The sequence below is a fragment of the Thermobia domestica genome, chromosome 10 (assembly GCF_964235325.1).
Source record: "Thermobia domestica chromosome 10, izTheDome1.hap1.1, whole genome shotgun sequence".
Classification (NCBI taxonomy): domain Eukaryota; kingdom Metazoa; phylum Arthropoda; class Insecta; order Zygentoma; family Lepismatidae; genus Thermobia; species Thermobia domestica.
Genome location: NC_137463.1, coordinates 106,333,400 through 106,356,028, shown reverse-complemented (window position 1 = coordinate 106,356,028; position 22,629 = coordinate 106,333,400). Strand labels below are relative to the sequence as shown.

Genomic DNA, 22,629 nt, shown 5'->3' with positions numbered 1-22,629 from the left:
ATTCCTGCGACTTTTCGTTTTCGTTCAGTAATAAGCTTCTTTTAGCATTTTTAAGTTGAGTGTCCCAAAACTCCTTCAAAATATATACTTTGTGTGTGTATGTGTGTGCCCGTCGGGGAAGACAAAAATTCTTAACAACCACTTGATGGATCATCAATTTTGATCAGAGAGTAGAGGGTCAAGACTTAGGAATAAAGTTCGTTGATGGTAGCTTATATCCAAACCAGAAATGATAGAAATCAGCCATTTCCAGTTTTAATGTTGATCGCTATAAAATAAAAACGATGATACTTAACAGCGTAAAGCGGTTTTCTGCAGTCGATTACAAGTGTGCTGAGAATACATTTAATCTCTATTCTGATCTCTATACTAAAACTGAAAGCGATAGAAATTCACTACAACTTCAGGATTCAGTATTGATCTACATAGACCAAAAACTTTGTCTATAGTCTTGGCCGTCTTTGTTGAGTGTACGCGCGGCACACTAACAGGTAAGTTTAAAAGACAAGCTCAAATTTCTCATTTAATTACTGGTGTCCGTTCGTGAATATCTGTGGAAAATAGATACTTGTAGGCCTTCGGTATATTTGTCGTGTTCCTTTGTTTCCAATTTTATGTTGAATTATATTAATTTTTAACTTTTTTTTCACCTTCATTGTCACATTGCCTCGGAACTTCCACGGCATACATATACACACGTTTAATCTGTGTGACAATTCTTTGCCACGGTATACCCGTTGAGAACCACTGATTTAGATTGTGCACCTCCTTATAGAAGCTATCGGAGTAACCGAAGACTTTTTAATCTAACATTTCTTTATTTGATGCAAGTGAAGTACGCACTTACACAGGAAGAAAAATATTGACGTCTTGTGGTGACTTTAAGTTTTTATTTATTTTTTATTTTATTTTATTTTTTGTCTGTCATGCATTTATTTAGTAGACAGAAAGTAGCCGATAAAGTAGTCAATAACAAGCAGTAAGACTTTCACATGCTTAGTACTGATGGATCAATGGATAATCTGACATTTGACACACAGAGGGGGTTGTTTATTTGCATATCGACCAATGACATTTCCGAACCTTCACGGTTTCCAAGTTCTTTGTGTCATTCGTGTAGCCTAGAGTTGTGTTGATCGAGATACCGAGAAGTTCCTCACGTTTAGCTATTGTTTTCTGCTTTGTACTTAATGCGAGACGTCTTTTGCATGTTACTACAATAATCCATCTTCAGTACTGTCAATGGCAAGATCTAAAGTCACTGTAAGTTCATTATTTTCGTTGTTTTTACCTTTAATTAAGAATCGATTTTTACAAAGTATGTGTTGTTCTTTTATTTTAACAGAGATTAAGAATTATCTTGTGATTTCCTTACTGTCATTTACAGATTTCGAATTCTTCGTAACTAAATGACTAACTAGATTTCTCCACGTCAGCCATCTTGATTGAAGTTTTTCTAGGGTTTTTCTCCTTTACGCCAAGTGAATACTGGGATGGTACCTAACATAAAGGTTCCTCCTTTTTTCCTTTCCCAGTTTCTAGAGTAGTGTGATCACCAAGGAACGTAATCTCTAACACGTGACGGGCTTGAAAGGAAGGTAATATCCAAAAATATAACTCCTAATCAACGATAAAAGACAAAACTCTAAAGAAACAAACAAGTAATGTTTAATGTTCAATATAAATATTGTATTTACTCGTCAGTTAATTATGGGAGCATTAAATGTTTTCATGGTACGGCGAAATCTCCCATAACGAACTTTTCTCAATAGCGGACATCTCGAAGTCCCGTCAAAAATGTAGGCTACGTGTAATGATGGTAAAGGACCTCCCTTCTACGGTACGGACGCACTCAGATACGAACATTTTTCTTTTACCTCCGCGTTTTAGTAATGTCTTCATAACAGACAGGAATTATTCTTAGCTCATGTATATTAAACAGAGAAAATACCCTAGTTTCTGTGAATTTATCCCTTCAGCTAGTCACCGAGTTACAAGGAAGTTTTGATAAGAAATTAATGTCTGCAGAATTACACGACAGAGAACTATTGCAGATTCCCTCCTCCCCAAGAAATTCATAAACCGTAATGATTGGTTATCTCAAGGGGCGCACCCACGGGTGTCCACCGGGTACGGGACACCCCCCAAACTTCCTAATTCAACATACATTTGTACATTTTCTCAATAAAACTATACTTATTTAACAGGGAAATGATTCACGTAACATGAAAATTTGATCTTACCCTTCATCTGTACTTTCTCTTATAAAAACAATCTAATTCTATCATTTATTTTTCTGAAAATATAGGAGGAAGTATTTTACAAATACGTTTCGTCTTTTCGGGTACAGAATAATACCCGTTGAATACTACATAGGCATAGTAGCTTGTAGTATTGAACCCCTCCCACAGCAAACATTTTTGGGTACGCACTTAGTTATTTTTGTCTACATTTTTAGTGTTTACTATGCCTAATAATATTGCAAGTTTTTATTATGTTTTTTTTTTTTTTTTCACTTTATTGCACGTCAATAAGCGAATTAGGGGACTTTTATACAGGCATGGCTTTCACTTGAAGAGAAAATTATCACGAATATTTTGCAGTGCATCCCCATATAAACATATCTCGCAGCGGTACTTCTGTTTCCTTACAGAAGGGGATATCCCCCATCATCCCCCAGTAATTCGAACACTGACTACCGTATTTCAGTAATCTATATTTAAGTTTATAAAATAATGCATTTACTGTATATTGCATATAATGATCTGTAAGATAATTTAAATTTATGTAACCACACTCTAGCTTATTCCTCTCATATAATAATTGCTACTACAAACCACATATTCCCTGAGATGTGAACGTAAATTGTACTAGTTACGAACAGTGATGACAAAGTCAGTTGGGTTGCTTTTGTCACGGTTAGTGATGATTTCAGAATATTTCTTCCGGAGAGGGAATACTTTCCAGGGTGCGAAATCCCGGGGGGACGGAGGGAATTTTCCCCCACCAAAAATTTTACGCTTGCATTTCCCTCCTACCAAAATCTGTAGGGTGGACACCTTAATATGAAAATATAAGTATGATGAAAATTCTCAAACAAACAATTTTAAATGCATGCCTACTCAAAAAAAAAAAAAAAAAAAAAAGTTGTTTAGTTGTGACTATATGAAGATCTTTATCTTCTAGCGTATACTTGGAGCTACCCAGAAGAAAATAAAAAGTTCATTCACTCTCTTCATGTACAATGTTTGTCCGATGCCCACACACCGTAAGAGGTGAACGATGTCACCAAACTTAGTAGACCCTATGGGAGCTTATTTATTTCCGGCCAGAGAGTCGATGAGGATGTTCATCTCAAGGAAACAACTACAGAAAAAGCAGGAAAAAAGAAATGTGTCAATAAGAAAATTGTCAGGCTGAACCAAACAGTTGCAAAATTACTAATATAGTATAGAGGGCACCACTGGTGTCTCTAGCATGTGAAATTTGGGGGGGGGGGACATCAAAGAAAGTGATTTAAATGGTACTACCTAGTCCAACGTGTTTATTATAAACACAGGTTGCTCTATTATCTTCGACTTCATTTGTTACCTTTCTGCTTACCTTCACGGACCCTTTGATTGTATATCAAGAACTCTGTAATAATAGTTTCACAGCCCGAATATTATATTCCAAATAAATATAATAATTATTATTTATATGTTCTATTGTCATGACTAAATAAATTAAATTAGAATAAAATATTGAATATTCTGTACTTCAAAATATTGGGGGGACGCGTCCCCCTTGTCGCCCCGCCAGAGACGCTTATGGAGGGCACAGTGGCTCAGTGGCAGAGCGCTCACATCCCGCGCGAGATATTGATATGAGTTTTTCACATGTTCCAAATCGTGAAATATTGTAGAAAGCTATGATATATTTATTATAGGTATCAAATTGTGTTGTTGTTTGATGTTGCAGTTTAAGTTTTCTAGTTTCATTTTTGCTTTAATTCTGCGTCGTTTTTACAGAGCTAATTAAGAGTAATTTTCCATTTTTATTGTTAGGATGTACTATACATATTTATTATTAAAATATATTAGTCAATCTATGTATCAAAATAAACTAAAACGTTTACCAAACTTTTTGACCTTTGCGTCTATTATAGAACTTTTTTCTTTCTTTTGTTAAGTCAGTTACTATTTATACAGTACTTACTATTATTTCTGTCTTCTAGATTTCATACTGCTATTTTCGTGAATGCAGCCCTCAATATGATGCTAAACACAAGGGGACTGTGCTCCCATGGGATCTAACCCTAGACCATACGCACTGAAGTATATATTAAATGCAGTAGATAAGTGTACCAATTTAGGTTAAATGAATAAATAGCATTATTAAAGTATTTTAAATAACAATGACGACTAGTGTGAACATATTATTATTATTATTATTATTATTATTATTATTATTATTATTATTATTATTATTATTATTATTATTATTATTATTATACTTGAATAATAATAGTAATCCATGAATATTTTCAACTGTTTGGAGTCCCCACTTCATGTGTGAAGCACAGTGAGGTATTAGTGTGGATCACTGAACTTCTTCCCCCCACCATTTTTAAACGATTTTGCACCCTGATACTTTCAATACATGGAGGGGTGAAAAATAGTACTGTAAATATACTGGTAACCCCATGGACGGAGATAAAGCTCCGGGAAAAAATTTCCCTTAGGATACCTCCTGAAATCATCTTTGGTCAAGATTTTCATCCTTGTCACCTTTGTATGAGTCTCGCTGCTCAAACCAGGCGAACTGAACACATTGTGGTGGTCCAAAAGACTCGGTGACCCGGAAGAAGTCGAAAGTGATAGTAGAGCGCTCACTTCTGGTGCGAGAGGTCTCTGGTTCGATCTTCTGTCACGTAAATTTGTAGTGGACAACATCGCATACGTGGATTTTCCTTGGTCTTTGTCGTTTCCTCCCACATTGTCATTCGAGCAATTAAATCATAATCATTTACTTTCATTAACTATCCGTCTTCTTTAGCGTAAAGGACGTACGTGGGGATGCTGAAATGTTCCTGGCTTTGCTCAGAAAGAGTACGTCTAGAGGGATGAAATTACACAGTTATTCAGCATATTTCCCCCTGAGATTGGTGCATCGATATTGCAATTTCTCTGACTTTTTCAAATAAAATTCCTTGGTTGTGCCTGAAACCAGGTCTCCGTAGTATGTTAGACGTCAGGAATGTTCTAAAAATGACGTCCCCTGAAGAGTTCTATGAATTTGAACATTATAAACAAGGGGAACCAGGCAAGACGAATAGGGGGGATGGGTGACCAACTGGAATCCTAGAGTGTTCAATTTGGCAGCCACAATGTAGAACATATGAGCTATGCACTTATGCAAACTGATAATTCCTTGGAACAACTTTCCGCGGCGTTCCGTCGTAATTACCTCTTGCAGCTGGCCGAATAGCTTAGCTGGTGATATTAGAGTTCCGAGATAGATATTCCACAAACAGAATACTGTCTTTGTTCCAGAATATTGAAGCCACGATCATCTTTGCTGGTTTGTGTATGCAGAACGTCTTTGGCTGCGAATGCCCGGATTGGCGCTACTCCATTGACTGATCTTTGGCCTCAGGATCATAAATATGAACCCAGGGTTCATCCTCAGTCCTAATCGGGCCAAAAAAATTTAGAGCATTAGCCTCAAACAGGCCCAAACTACCTTAGATGTTTCAACTTTTTTTAAAAAAAAAATCCGTGTTCAGATATTTTGGCATCAACTTTGCTGAAATCTTGCGCATGTCAAGTATACTGTTGATAATGAATCCAACACGCTCCCGTGAGATCTTTAGTTTTCGATATTCCCCTGTCCTCAAGAATCAGTGTTACGACAAAATCACATGTTCCCACGATGGTTGAAGTTGGATGGCGCCACTCCGGGCTCATTTTCAACGATGAAAATGGCCAGTCTTGAAACGAGCTATCCACATTTTGTTGGTGTTATAAGAAGGATACTGCTTACCTAATGTTTGTGCCATCTCAGCGTGAATGTCCTTTGCATATTTTCCCTGAAGAAGAAAAAAATCATGACGGTCTGACACTCCAAAGGTGTGTAACTTGCTTGAGCTTTTATCATTATTGCTTCAGATCAGAGGAAATAATAATGAATGATAAGAAACATTTATTTGCACCATTTACATATTGATACGAAACTTCACATGAACCTATATCGGAGGTTTTTTGTGGATGGGAGGGGAGCAAAACCAGAAAGTTTTCAGCATTTCTTATAAATGTGCGACATAAAATCACGAAAAGAAAAGAACACCATTTCGTTTAAAATTCGCATCAACATCACTTTCTGAAAAATGCACTTCATTTTATTTTTTCTACTCAAACTTTGATTTTTTTCTGAAACCTTTTGATTTGTAAGTAAACAATGAATAAATTGTAAAAATAAATAGACGAGTAGAAGTAACGAGGAAAGTGTGGTAGAACTAATGGTCAAAAATATTAAAACTTCATTTTTCTTAAACGTGTCAAATTATAAGGTTTCATCATTGTTCTGTAGTCCTTCCTTCCTTTCAAGATTTCATGGTTTCTTGGAATGAATGAAAGAGAAATCATTTCGTGATTAGTACAGAGAAGAATCAAGGACCTATTGCCTTTCAATTTACATATTAAGAAAGGAAAAAAATATAATTTACTTCATCTCCGTTTTCTTCAGTCGTAAATTGAATTTGTGTGTCAGAATATTTTGCTAGGGCTCTGCTGTTTTCAACCTCTTTTAACCCTAGATTTGATCTGAATATACGTACTATTTTTTTTTTGTTTTTTTTTTTTTTTGGTTTAAATCAATTACTATAAAAATACAATTTTAATAGATTCTGTATAACATACTTTAAGTAACTTTTTTTCCCCTGCTTTACAAGACGTCGAGGCTCAATAGCACAGAAACGAAAGTCCGCTATTGCTTCTACCCTATGCCAAGTCATTCCATATTACTCTCTTCCCTCAAATCCATTTATTTGTTTGTAGTTTAAGGCTCTTTTTTAAAGCACTGAGACTAGAAAATGAAGATCAACAATGTAACTCGAGTAGCTAACGCGCTTGTTCTCAGATTCTGAGTAGTAGTATATCCGTAGTATAAACCTGAGTAGTAGTAATTAGTATTCCTCTTTTAAGCGTAAGTTCCGTTTCATAGCGTTTGTGTTCCAAAGGGACGTTAAACCTCAACCAGTTATTCAATTTTATTTTGTCAATATCTTCAACGTGATAGGTTCATTTTGATAGTTTTCTGTATATGTGTGCATTCCCTGTAAAGCAGTTCCTTTCATAGTACAGAACCTGTAAAATTAGCATCTTATTTATACTATTGAAACTATACGGCAGCCATTTTCATCCCAACTCGCCAGTGTGTGACGTAGGAGTGAGCTTTTATGATAAGAGCTAGGAGAAAGAGAACTGGTCGAGTGAAACAGAGGAGGAAATGTAGTAGTTAGAATGGAATAATGGTGGAAGGGTGGCAGTGGTGGAACAAGGATGGCTGGCAGTGTTCAGTTAGTCAAAAATCCACGAGTAGTGTATCTGCAAAACGATTGACTGCGCCTTGTTGGCCTGTCTGCTATCAACGCTAGGGTTGTGGCCTTCTTGCTCTTTGTGAAGAGTTTGTTGAGAATTCGATGACCAATCTATGACGTCACTGAGCATCACTTGGAAATTACTGCTCTACGGGTTTGTATATGTCTATTTATGTGCACTACAATTTGTGAAAATTGCAGAACCAAGAAGAAATGGTGAGAGTGCGTTTAAACTCACAGGATATGTACGATGTGATGTACGATTGGGTACAATTTCAGCAGGAAGGCACATACGCATATTCATTAACATATTTTTGTTTTGCTTGGAGAGAGTTATTTGGGCAGCTTTTCAGTAGTCGTTGGTTTTTTCTCATTCGACAAACATGTGGACAACTGACATTATTTCTCGTGTATGTCAAAGGGAACAATATAAACAGACGACTGCGTTTGAATGGGATCATGTAGTCGGTCTACAGCAAGGCAGGTTCTTGTACCACGGAATTCGTACACGTATAGAGCATGCCGCTACAACAGAGATGCATATGTAAGCAATAGTCAAGAGAACTGTTTGCAGCGACGTTCGGGATGTGAACCATGCAACATAGCTACACCAAGCGATGCCTATCTTATCAGCATAGTCGTGACGGACCGTATAATGCTGTCCCTAGTATTACCTAAACACTGGAACGCGGTAACGGATGTGAACTTGCCTGCGGCAACGGTTCGAGAACGGCTACTGAACGCTAGACTGGCGGTACGCATGCCTTTGTGTCGGTTTCTATTGACCCAGGAACACAAACACCTCATGCATTGTGAAACGCCATAGTGGCCAAACAATAGAAGTGATTGTGTGGGATGCTATTAAGTACGAGATCGCCCTATGCATTGAAAGTAGCCTCATCACTGGCTGCTACGTTGAAGAAGTTTTCGAGACCTAAGTAAAACCGTTCCTTCAGACAGCTACGGACGCCATATTTCAGTAAGACAGTGCTAGGCCACATATGTATTTATAAGCCTTGTTGGAGAAATGCCAGATACTGGCCTGCACAGTTGTCTGACATGAAGCCCATGGTATATGGTTGGTCAGCAGCTTTTTCGTCATGGTCATTAAACATGAAATGTCGTTGTTTTGTAAACTCGCATACAATAACTGGCACGTGGTTTCTTAGAAACACATCCAACATCTGTTTTATTCGGTGTCACGACGTATAAAACCTCCGGTTTTAGTACTGATTTATTAAGTTTAGAAGTATTGTACACTTTGAAATAAAATCATTTCTGTATAACCGTGAAACGAAACTGTGATATAAATTTCATCCTACCGATGGGACAGCTTTCATAAACAGCAGTGTACATGCTTACTTATTTAACCCAAAAAGCTATTGATCGATTTAAATGGGCTTTTCATCAAAATTTTCAGTGAAATCTCTGGTTGGTTGTCATCCATATGTCGTCATTCGTAGGATGTTGACCAATAACACATTAGATGAAGCAAGTTGACTCAAAAATTAAATATAAATACTAATTTCCTTTGTAACATGTATTTTTAAAACACACTGAAAATGCAAAATAAAACCAATTTAATGTAACAATAATATTGTCTGAAAATTTTCATGAAATAGTGAGAATAAGCGGCTTTCCTAGTGCGGGGAAACTATTTAGTTAGGTCTCAACTTCCGGAAAATTGACTTAGGAACAACTTTGTGAGGAAAGTTCCGAGAACTCAGGTAGTTAACTTTTGCAATCGGGGCTTATTATCCTCAATGAGGCTCAGGGTCACATTTGCTCCTAGTCGGACTCCCAATCCTCACTGAGCCTTGCAGTTGCTCGATCTCGCGTTCTCTAAACTCATTGGGCTTACACGCGCTCGCGCTCAATTATTGAGTCTGAGCCCTCGACCCGGACTCTCAAGTTTGGATATCTTTGCAGTTAACTCTTACACGCGACATCGAGCTTACTTCACCAAAAGCCAAAGATTGTGTATTTCAAATATTTTCCATTAATATTATTTCTTAGAGGGCGAAGAACAGGTATTTTAAACTGAAGGGGTATTTGGTATCAGATAGTGCATCTAAATGCCAGGTTCACTTGAGCGAAATATTTTTATTTAACCATGTACATATAATATTGCTAAACCATCTATTTTACCGACTTTAAAATGTTGATGGCTTTTTTTTTTTCTACAATCTTTAAATCAGGTCTTAATTTTAAATACGAAACTAAGGCGTATGAAGGGTTGATAGTTAGGATGAACCATCTCCTTTAGAGACTGAAATCGACACAAAATATATTTTTACAGTGTTCTGATGCATCCTACCTGCAAGCGCATTATATGCAAGAATGATTTCTGCAGACACTTTTAAAAGGATGCAAGTTCATTTTATTGTTTAGAGCAAGAAGAGTCCTTTCCATACGTTGAATTTACTTTCCTGTATAGCAGCTGTTACGTTTTGGGATAAATTTGAGTACTTAGCAGTTGCGTATCTTTGAAACAATTGTATTCATTGAGCTCGAGAAACTGAAAGAAAATTATAAAATCAATATAAGAAAGGAGACAGATTTGTAGGTAATGGTACGAATTCTGCGATACTTTCTCGATAACTATTTTTTTTTTTTCTTATGCCCTCTTCAAATGTGCCATTATTAATGTCCGATTATGCAAAGTGGCTATAAGTCCAGGAATTATTGGATCTGTTTTCCTAACACTGGATGAAAAGAATGGAACTGGGAAAAGTACACTGTCATCTTTTCTCAGCTCAGGGACTTCCTATGAGGACTAATAAATGTTAGATGTATGCTATGAAAATCCTAGATAATTTGTAATTACTGCTGGAGATACTCGGGTATTAAACAGATTTCAAAATAACACAATGGAATGATTAAGAAGCGTTGAGAATAGTGGAAAGCATGTAGGGATATATTTTCCATTAGTTAATATCAGGACCTTGGAAGAGAAAGGGCAAAGGGCGATCTCGAAAAATCGATTTTTAATTTTTTCCCCCTCGCATCAGACAAGTCTGGACAACACATAGATACCGTGTTTTGCTCTGGTTCGCCCTTAGTATTCTCACAATTTCTAGATAAACAAAGATTCGCCCTTGCTATCTTGAAGCGCTTGCAAAACTTCCAGCTTGATTTCCCAACACCCCGATTTCTGGATTCGCCCTTTCTCTTCCAAGGTCCTGATATGCTGTTCGTCGGTTTTCTCATTGCTTCCTGAGACTTTACAGTCATCCTGTATAATAATGTTAATTAGTGTCTGATAGATTTGTGTATACAATATAATTTGTTTCGATAGTTTTAAGAAAATACTTCTTATTACACATTTTTAAATATAATATTTTTGTTGTTTCCCAGATTCCCGAGATGCAAACACAGCATAAGCTCCCTCCACGAGAAGAAATAGTTCCTGCTTCCAGGAATTATACGTTGGTGACATGGGACCTGGAAACTACAGGAAGACTGCCTAGTGATGTCATCTGCCAGATTGGTGCTTACTGTCCCGAGCAAGGTGTCTTCTGCCAATATGTTCTCCCTGATAAAAAGGCGGTTCACCCGAAGGCCACCGAGGTCAACAATCTAAAGGTAATAATTCGGGAAAGGAGAAAAATGTTGATTAACGTGAAGACGAAGCAGGTACTTAGTACAAAGGACGAACGAACGGCATTGTTGGACTTCATTGAGTGGCTGCAAAAAGCTAAAGGAAGGAGCCAGGGGGTAGTCATTGTGAGCCATGGGACATTCTTTCTGGACGTACCTTTGCTGTTGGCTGCTCTAAAGCGTCACAGCCTCCTGAACAAATTTTTCCGCGTGGTAAGTGGCTTTGGTGACTCATATGGTCTATTTGCTGTTGAACATAGGGAAGAGTTCGAGTCTTTGTCCCTGCAAAATTTGTATTTAGACATCGTAGGAGAGGAATATGAACACAACCACGACGCAGTAGGAGATGCAAAGGCGGTTTATCGTCTCCTGAAGACTTATTTGGAAGTAGATGGCGACTTAAATCTGACGATTCCTGCCATTCGTCGTTACAGCTTCACATGTGAGTATGTGAATGCTTTGTTCGAATGGAAGAACGAGGCTCGGAAGAGAGGAAAGCATATGGACAACCTTGTAGCTCATATGAAAGATAAGAAAGAAGCTGGCGCTGTTAAGTGGAATCTACTGATGATGGGTTACGACTATGAAACACTGAAGAGGAAATTCAGGACACTTGGAGCTACTAGATTTTTAGAGGAAATAAAAGGAGCTCTCATACAAAAGAAGGAGTTCACCAGTTATCTCAACAGTACCAGCGATCTCTCAGCGGAGGCAATTGTTAAAGAGATCTCAACTCATTTCAATACGAAGCCTCAACAGTCGAAATGGCGTGGAAATGGAAGTTCCGGTCATTATGTTCATCAGCAACAAAGCAACAAGGTGAGAAATAATCAAACCCGTTGAGACATTTCACACTTGGAAACTTAAAAGAAAAAAATCATATACAATATATACATTAAAACATATATTTTTCATATTTCATGTGTAAGAAAAGTTTCCGTTATAAATTCATTGGTTCCAGTCATCTAGTTCAGCAGTAGTACAACTATGTAAACATACGTCATTAATATATAGGTATGTAAGCCCAGTAACTTTACCTATTCAGATTTTGTTGAGCAATACATTTTCTACATACTGCTATTTTTCTATTTTGAGAAAATATTGTTAATTTACATATAATGAAGAGTAACGAATCATGACAACTAGAATGAACAACTGTGTGTAACAGATACTCGATATGTGAACTTATATCGCAATAAGAATAATTTATCTATTACTTTATAACTTGATGCTAAAGCACGGTGTGCTTTGTCTTTTGATAATATGTCCCCTCCTCCTTCATTCCGTTCTGTCATTGCTTTCTTTTCTCAATTTCTTATGCATTATCTTTAGGTCATCTTGAACTTGATCCATTCATCTTATCTTCTGTCTTTCTCTTCTCTTCTCTTCTCTTATTTGCATATATCCTTTCTTCCACTGGTTGTTCTTTTGAGCATTTTTATTCATCTATCCTCAATACTTGTCGAGCAAAGGTAATTATTCTTCATTTAACAAATCTAACTTTGTCTTTCGTTCTTCAATATGTTGTTTATTTCTTCATTATTCTGCATAATCCATATTTCTCCTTTCACTGGTTCGTATATCCTCCGAATTATTTTCCTTTCAAATTTGAGTAGCATATTTATATCTTCTTTCTTTAGTGTCTAAATCTCGAAACCATACGTCGTAATGACTGGCCTAATTAGTGCCCTGCATATCTGCGTTTGGTACTTCTTGTTATGCTGCTTTGTGGTTGGTGTTATACGCTTTATTTCCTTCTTGCACTCCGTCTTTTACTGTCTCGGATATGTTACTTTTATCATCCAATCTCATATAAGTCTGGATACCGAAATCCGTTTACTTTCTTGAATATTTTTTCTCCTATTTTAATTTCTTCTTTTGTCGAGATTTCTAGTATTACCTTATTCATTGTGGAAAATTTATTTCAAATTTTCTTTTATAGACATGTGCTTACTGACAAATTCTGATCAACCTTGTAATTATCAGAACAGATTACAATCATTCTAAAAAATAAATTAAACAAAACTATTGCATGCTTGGTTGTTGCTTAAGCTAGTAAAACATCAGTAATATTTCCCCATCGATTTCTTGGATAAACGTATTATCGTTATTTCCTGTATATACTATGTCAAGTATAAGCACATATACAGTTCCTTAAATATTTATTTCGAATTGACTTTGTATGATACAGCTGTCTTGTGTAAACGATCTTGGTGATATCATGTTATCACCATAAAAACTGAAATTGAGTTCTCACATATAAACCTGTTCTTCAAATATACCAGAAAAAAACTAAATTAAAATTAATTTTTAAAGGTGTATTGTTAGAATTCCTGTGAAAACTTGGAGATAGAATTCACTTCAGGGATCGTCATTTATTAAAACGTTTAAATCAAATTTTTTAAATATTATACAGCAGTGTTACTCTAAGAAACACACTCATATTGACCGTCATTTTTCTGGACTCAATGTGGTGGAACTTATTTTTTTAAAAATAATTATTGTTATCAACAGGTAATATATTTTCGGAGATATCGTCTTTGTACATGTATCTTGAAAACTTTTTGAACTTTTTATTTCTATTTTAGATACTTAACGTTTGCTGCAAAGTGTATACAAAGAATATTACTCATTTTCCGTATCATGAATTTGATTACTGTTTTCATGAATACTATTACTATTAAATGTTGTAATAGTCTGGCGAAGTTGTGTTTTTTGTTTACAAGTGCGTTTTTATCGTATTCTATATATAATGTATTTATTTAAAATAGTACAGTTATTAAACGCCACAAGTAATGCTACTTTTGATGTGCAAACATTAAGTGTGTGTTTCTATGGTCATTCTCGAGATACTTTCATTTTCTTATTCTACTAATTGTTTGTCATGTATCTACATACCATCACTGTAGCCAAGAAGATAGAGTTATGGGATGTTAAACTAAAAATGTTTCATTTTCTTTCGAATAGTCATTTTAATATATTTCGTTACAATGTGGCATATGCAGTGAGAAAGAAACATATGAAAACTTCCAGTTCGTTATCAAAAGAATTACGATTGATACTGATATTAAAACAGAAATTTTGATAAAACTGTTGCACAAGCGTAAATGTAATAATTTTCAACTTAGTTTTTTTTTTTTTTTTTTTTTTTTTTTAGATATATGTATGTAGCGTGAAAAATTAAGATTTCTTTTAATTGACTTTGTATTAGTAGTTCTTGTGAATGATAACAGTAATATATCATCATCATGTCAATCAAATGGAGAGAAAGAATATTGAGCTGTACTATGTTACGTCATTTAAACTATAAATGGATTTTAACGCACAGTTGTTCATTTTAAAACAAATATAAGTATTTTGCTTTCAAGAATCATGATTAATCTGAGAAAAGGGAAAAGCATGATTTGGTTTCAAATCATAATAATCTTTGACCTTATTTCTCACTTGGAGTAGAGTTTAAAACGGAATTGGAGTCTATATTGAAAGAAAAACTCTAAAATATCTGTTAGTCTAAGAGAGTCTTTCCAAAATGTCTTGTAGCTATATTGTTACTATTATTTTTCTACGTTATACTTAAAGAGATGGTACAGAGATGGAGTCCATATAAAAGTAAATCATGAGAATGTTTCAAGTCCAAAGTACTTAGTAATGTAATGTTATAAATACCGAATAATGTATTTTCTAGCTAGTTCTACAAGAAACATTTCAAGTTTTTGAATGTAAAACGAGAGTACATTATTGACGAGAAATATATAACGTATGCATCTACTGTGTTGCACGTACATTTTCTTTATTTTGTTTAACGACAGAAATTACTTTATTTTTTATTTGAAAGTTACAGTGACATTTTTTTGGTTGAAATGTCATATCCGATACTTTTTTTCTGTATTTTAGATTAAGATAACAGTTTAAGTGTATAATCAATACTCTTATATTGTCATGATTCGATATGCCTTCTTGTATGTATTATGTACGATTTGAAATCTTAAATACAATGGGCAAAAACATTGATAACAGATGAAGTTTTCATATTCTGTTCAGTAACCAGTACTAACATGTACTTTTTCTTGATAAAATCGTTAATAATTAACAAAATATCTTAGATGTGAAATGAATCGATGTTTCTCTCACTTACTTCAAACAATGTTGTCAGTTCATTCACGATAATTTATGTTGTAAAGTAATTCATTTATAACTATAATCAGTTCGCCTTAATTTTGCAACAACAAAATGATAAACCAACATTCATAATGCATTTGTTTGGTGATTCTTGTTTTGCTTATAAGTGTGCATGAATTCTACAATATTTTTATTGTTGTTTTGAGATTCGTTCAATCCGTTATACAGGAATGTCACAATAAAATGCAATTATATAAATTAATGCATTTTTTCGTTCGTTATTTTGTTTTCTTTCTAATATGTTATTTTATGTTTTCTTGTGTGTATGTCATATTTCAAAGAAAAATATAGTACTGGTGAATAATGTCATTTTAAACTACAAATGAACTTCTTTGTATGTGCCTTTGAAGCTAAACTATTATTGTGCAAGTAAGATCTTTAGTTTACGAATTATAATGTTGTAAATTCAAATCAGAATTGTTACTAAAATTTTTAGTGTTGGTTGAAATTAAAATTTTAAAATTTCAGTTTTGTTGCTAAGGTTGATTAACAATTTTAAAAATGAATTTGATTGTCATAAACTACTGTTTTATGAAGCCCAATATCAAGATGTTAGAAATATTTTACCTTATGGTAGAAAAGAATAAGAAAATGATTGGAAAGAGTGGGACAAAATATATGGGAAAGTTCATAACCTTTTGAAAGAAAGAGATTTATATTGTATATACGAAAACAAAAAGACTGAGCTGTTTAGAGGTAGTATCGCCAAAACGTGTATATTTTTTTTAAAGTTCATTGTAATCATTAAAGGATTAGTCAAATTTATGTTAAAGCCTAAGTGGAAAAGGTTTTTTTTTTTTTTTTTAGTTTTAGATATAAATAATGGGTGACAAATATGGTACATATATGTTTCATTCTTATGGTATATGCTGGAAGAGAGAGTTTGGAGTGTTAATTATCTCGAGGAAGGAATAAGAAATATGGTATTTATTCCTATGGAATTGTATGTCAGAACTTGGATTTTTCCATTCGTGTGTTGATAACAATGTTGAAAACTTACATTAAATGTTGCACATGGGCTAAATGTTTTTGAGTTCTGAATATTGAATACATGTGTTTAGCATTTAACTCTTAACATAATTTTGACTAATCCTGTAAGTGAAAATACAAACAAATTAACTAACAAACACCGAACGAACACGTTGTAAGAAAAGATCGTAATCTTCAAACTGCGAACTAGTACTACTGTCTTCTTTAAAAATATGTGTATATGTTAAAAAGACATTACTTCATCAATGCTAGAATTTTTGATCTCAACACACAAACAATTTATAATCATTCACTTCCTACCAGTAAACTCGAAAGACATTCACTACTGGATGCAGGTTATTTTTACTTTATGTACAATCATTATATTCCATTTTAAATGTATATTAGTTTTTTTTACAAGGATGTGCAGTGAACAAACTTTTTGTCAATTACAAAATGTTGTTCCTATTTTTAAATATAAATACATATATGTTTTATGAAGATTTAATAAAAGTTCTACAATATAGACAACAAATGAAATCAATACTGTGGTCGATTGTCCAGAGACTTTCCACTGCCTTAAGCTTATAAAGATGAATTATTTTGAGTGATAATGGTGTTACAGTTTGACCTTTATATTTAATCTAAATTTGTTTTAAAAGTTTTATTCATATGCATTCCATATTTTTCTTTTATCATATAATTATTTAAGGAGAAACGAAATAATGTTCTTTTTTTTAAAAAAAATTACAATGTCATATTTCGATCACAATATAGTCAAAAACAGATTTCTCTTAATGGAAAAAGTATTTTCTTTACTTTAAAAATATTCATTTCTATAGTTCTGTATTAATGTGGTATTTTCTTGTGCATTTGGTTTAATAAGTTTTAAAATATTTTATTACATTTATGTTTTCTTCTTTTCTAAAAGCATGAAAAATGGACTTAGTTTTTATAAGCGTGGTGCTGTGAGTTTTTTAAAAAAGGAATCTGTGATTCATTAATAAATGCTCTGTGATGTCATTTCGTATTATTTTTTTGTACACAGAGAAAAGAAATATATATATATTAACATTTTTAAAAAGAATCCTATAATGTATTGTATTATTACATTGTAAAGAAGGTCTAAAATACGAGCGCCACCAGTGTTTTAAAAATATATATATATTTTTCATGTTTCCTGCAGAAGATATATCTCTTTATAGATATATCATTATGTGCAGTACAAAGTGAAGGCGTTCTTGTTATATAGTTTTACTGAAATATTTAAAAAAAAATAAAGAAACGTTGTCAAATACTCGTCTTTCTTTCATTTTTAACAATCTATTCTGTTCTTTAGTTTTTTTCTTAATGTATCCAAGATTTTTTCAGAGTAACTAAGTCACATGTTGCATTCGTTTATTACAATGATAAAATTCTACAGAGTTCGTATATAAATACATACGTAAAGAAAGAACGTTTAGGTCTTGTGCCTTTTTCATTCACCTGCTTTAGTTCTGAAATTCGTCACCACCACACGAAATTGCGACGATGCAGTAACTAATTGTCAATAATGTTACGAACGTAGCTAATTCCAACGGTAATAGCTATATTTGTACTACTAAAATTAGTATTATTATCTGTTTTGCAGTTATACATGAATTACATTATATAACCTATTTCATTCTAAGAAATAATTATATAATTGATTAAGAAATTCGTTTCTTTCAAATTGAGATACCGGTACGAGAATCCCATGACTAATTCCTTAAAAAAAATAAATAAATAAAATAAAGTAAAAGTGTTTAAAAAGCATATTTTACCAGATTTTCTGAAGCCAAGTAAGTACTCAGAATTGCAATATATATACTCTGTGTAGTGTATTTTACAAAGCCCACTCTAACTTTCCAAAGGTAGGAAAAAGCCCATTAAAGTTTGCTTAATTAGGACAAAAGCCCAATAGATACTTCACAAGTGAACACTAAATACCGACTACATAATCGTATATTAAGAACGCAGACAATTACTATATTTCACAGTGTATTTTGATACGAGTTGATATGTATAAGCCAGAAAAAATCAACAAATAACGCTAAATTACTAATGTAATACGTAACACAATACGTTGGAAGAAACCAATATATAGTCATTTAGGGGTGTAGCCTGCAAACTTTTCTAGGGAAGTAGGCTTTTTAACATACGAGGGCCATCCAGAAAGTAGATTACGTTTTGGAATAAAAAATCAACAAAGTATAGGAAACAAATTTTATTATATACAGATGAAAGCCACACACAAATACTACTTTTCGACATAGTCACCATTCAAATTAAGGCATTTATCGTAGCGATGTACGAGCTTGGAAATTCCTTCGTCGAAAAATTCGGCCGCCTGCGACTTCAACCACTTCGTTACCTCTTCTTGCAGCTGTTCGTCGTCATCAAAACGCTGCATAGCCAGCCACTTCTTCATTGCTGGGAATAGGTGGAAGTCGCTCGGTGCCAGGTCGGGACTGTACGGCGGATGAGGAAACAACTCCCACTGAAAAGATTCAAGAACTTCACGCGTGACATTTGCCGTGTGGGGCCGGGCGTTGTCGTGAATCAACAAGATCTTAGAGCTCAACATTCCTCTGCGCTTGTTTTGAATTGCTCTTCTGAGGTTTTGCAGAGTTTGGCAATACCTTTGAGCGTTTATTGTAGTGCCTCTTTCCAGGAAGTCCACCAAAATCACACCTTTTCTGTCCCAAAAAACAGTCGCCATCATCTTCCTTGCCGACATTGTTTGCATGCATTTCTTGGGTTTTTGGGGAGAACCTGTGTGCCCCCACTGCATTGATTGCAATTTCGTTTCACAGTTCACGTGTTTCACCCATGTTTCGTCACCAGTAACGATGCGATCGAGTAAAGAGTCACCATCCTTATTGTAGGCGTCCAAAAAGTGCAACGCTGCAGCCATTCGCTGATTTTTGTGGTCCTCTGTCAAGATTTTTGGAATCCATCTTGCACAAAACTTGTGGTAACCAAGCTTTTCGCTGATGATTTCGTGCAACAAACTTCGCGAAATTTGTGGAAAACTCAAAGAAAGTTCCGTTATTGTGAACTTTCGATTTTCACGGACTTTAACATCGACTTTTTCGACAAGTTCGGCAGTCACTTTGCTGGGTCTCCCACTTCGATCTTCGTCGTGAACATTGGTTCGGCCATTTTTAAATCTTATGACCCACTGTCGCACTCCACCTTCAGTGATAATGTTGTCCCCATACACTTCACACAGCTGCCGATAGATTTCTATCGGTTTACAGTTTTTTGCTGTCAGAAACCTTATTACTGCACGCACCTCGCAGCTCGCGGGATTTTCAATTAACGCAGACATTTCAAACCGTCACAGTATCTTAACGGAGCACAGCACGAACCTCTCACTAGCACGGCTAGATGCCGACTGAGCTGCGCAACGTTCTGACCCCAAGATGGCCGCGCTAGCCCCGCCCCTAGCGGACACAGACGAAAACGTAATCTACTTTCTGGATAGCCCTCGTATTAAAAGTAAACCAAAGGTATATTTCCAAATTACGAAAGCTTCAATAAGACAATAAACACATATATATTGCATACGTCCATAAATACATACATACATATATTAATAATAATAATAATTTATTTTAAGTTTGTTACCTTTTTGAAACCTGGGCTTTGACAGTGCGTGAATTTAGAACTATAGCTTGTGGGAAATGTACGAATAAGTTGTCAAAAGAAATCGGAAACTGTTCATGAAATTCAATGAGTTTGACTGTGTTTATCTTCTGTACCCATATATAAAAGAGTTAAGATAAGTGACTTTCTGGTATACTACTACAAGTAGTCGTTAAATTTTAATTAAAAAAAAAAGTTTTCTTAAGAAAGCAGAATATAAGGAAGAATTTTTGGAAATACGTATCGTAAAAAGGGCGGGGTAAGATTTTTTTTTAAAAAAAAGAGTAGTGTATCTCGTAAATCTCTGAAGCTAGTAAAATGAAACTTGCCATATAAACTTTCCACGGTTTAAAAAAAACTGAAAATTCAACACACAAAAAAGAAAGAACAAAGTGTGGACCTCCTTTAATGTTCGAATTTCCAATTACTTATTCCGAAAATATTTATAAAGTAAAGAAGGATTTGCTTAAGCTGGATGCGTGAAACTCGGTATATCAACTTTTAGCTAAAAGTAATAAAATATATGTTCCAGCGTCTTGAAAATTACATTTCTAAGAGGGAAGGAGGGTCATTTTCTATAGTATTTAAATTCCCCACTGCTTATGAGACTTGGGCAGAAAACTCTCTTTCTTGTAGGTCTGGGTTCGTCCAGTTAAGCAAATGGGAGTACAAAGGGGATGATTAATTAACTGCCATGAGCATTATAGGTGGTGCTCACTTTATTTCTCTCTGGGGCCATGAGCACCATATATGATGCTCATGTTTGATATCACAAATTACTAAAATATTCAGGTTCTTGAGCATCATATATGATGCTCATTGTCACAAATTACTGTGAGACCATGAGCATCACATATGGTGCTCGGCTCCCATTGGTACATTTTCGGGAGAAACAAAATATCGCGACAAAAATGTGATATAACTATCCATATTCGAGCCAAAGGTAAGAAGAAATTTGTGGCCTCCTGGGACCAGTACCCTCAAATCACCTTGGCAGTCAACCTGTTAATTAAGTTTTTAAAATTATTTTAACATGTTGATGTAGTTTAATTTTTAAAAAGTGTTTCTTTCACAATCTTTTATAAACATTATCAATTTGCTGTTATTATTAAACACAGACTAACCCCCACTTGGGGGGCCAAGAGTTTGTTTTGGGTATTAAGCCATCATTTGCCGTCTGTGACATAACCTTTGATTTTAACTTCACGTACAGTAAAGGCTCAGGTCTCAAAAATATAGCATATCTAAAATATTACTACTACTACTACTAATAGTTAATTCTAACGGTAACAGCTATGTTAGTAATACTAAAACTACTGTTAATGATGGTAACAAGTAAAGAGTAGTTAATTACGAGTATGACAACTATTTGCTACGGAAAGAGTTGAATATGATAAATGTATGTGTAAAAATAATTTACTTCAAATCAGCACAAAGAAAGCAAAATTTATAACGTATATAACTAAAACATAACATATGTTACTAATACGAGGTCAGTGGTGTGGGAATTATTAAGAGGGAGAAGGAGTGCGCCACAGCGGCCGGAATATTGGTGTTCAATTTAACATGGGATCTCAACCATTTTTTAGGCAAATCACGGTTTCATTTCGTTCTTTCGCAAAAATGTCTCAGTAGCGCACTAAATATGATGCATGTCATTTTAAAGGTGCAATTTGAACGCTGTGCGTGATAGTTTCTTCTTATAAATACAGATAATTATAATCCAAATTCCCATAAGAAAATGATCAAAATCAGACGGAAAAGTCTTCTGTTTTTTTTTACAGTAAGGAAAAGAGCTAAAAACTCCGGACTTTTTTGAGAATGGAGTACAATCTTTGTATTTGTGCGCTACTGTACTATTTTTTCGCTGTTTCCAAAGACATCCATTTCACAATCGATGAGAAATTATATCCTTCATAATTGAATCTACAGAAATCAGATTTTTTCGTGTTCACGTACTTGGCCGTATAACTGCTAGATGGCACTATAGTCATTCCTCATCCCACTTTCCTTCTCAGCGGGAGCCAGTCCTTTTGAAAATCTACTTTGAACTTCTTAACAGGGACAGGAGGAAGGAAATCATTGTGAAGAACGGGAACTTCAAACACGAGGAATGGCAAAATTTATGACCTCTTTGGTTGATGGTTTCTGTTTCAGCAGTACAGTGTGTTTGTAGATGGTTTCTGTGAGAAGTAATTTGTGTTTGTAGCGATAAAGTCAACCTTTCGACAAAAATTTGTGAAGGAGAAGCCGAACCAAAGTCTTCGTTTATCTATTCCAAGAAAGAAATGAAAACTTCCTGCAGGACTAAGAATATACATGCAAGAGAAAAAATAAGATACATTATTATTATCTTTAGGATAGATTAATTCCCGAAATATTCTTTGTTTACCTGTCAAAAAATCAAGAATAATATGGTATAAAGCTCTTTCATCAGTTTCCATCGTACAACATACTAGACACACACATTTATATACATACATACATGTACATATATATATATATATATATATATATATATATATAGTGGCGGATCCAGGATATGATCAAGGGAGGAGCTAAACCATAGTTTGCCTACGTTCGTGTAATTAATAGGACTCCTTCTACCAGTCTGCTTCCTAAATTATCTCTAG

The 22,629-nt window shown here is 34.6% G+C and overlaps 1 protein-coding gene across 4 annotated transcripts in view; it reads left to right on the top strand.

Moving 5' to 3' along the window:
* The window catches only part of LOC145662634 (uncharacterized), a 94,422-nt gene extending 76,798 nt beyond the window's left edge, over positions 1-17,624 (top strand). For all 4 annotated transcript variants that reach the window (XM_081728399.1, XM_081728402.1, XM_081728401.1 and 1 more), the window contains exon 2: positions 10,937-17,624. In XM_081728399.1, coding sequence (XP_081584525.1) covers positions 10,937-12,022 — 1,086 coding nt within the window. In that variant the 3' untranslated portion in view covers positions 12,023-17,624. The remainder of the gene's footprint in view (positions 1-10,936) is intronic.
* The last annotated feature ends 5,005 nt before the right edge of the window (positions 17,625-22,629 follow it).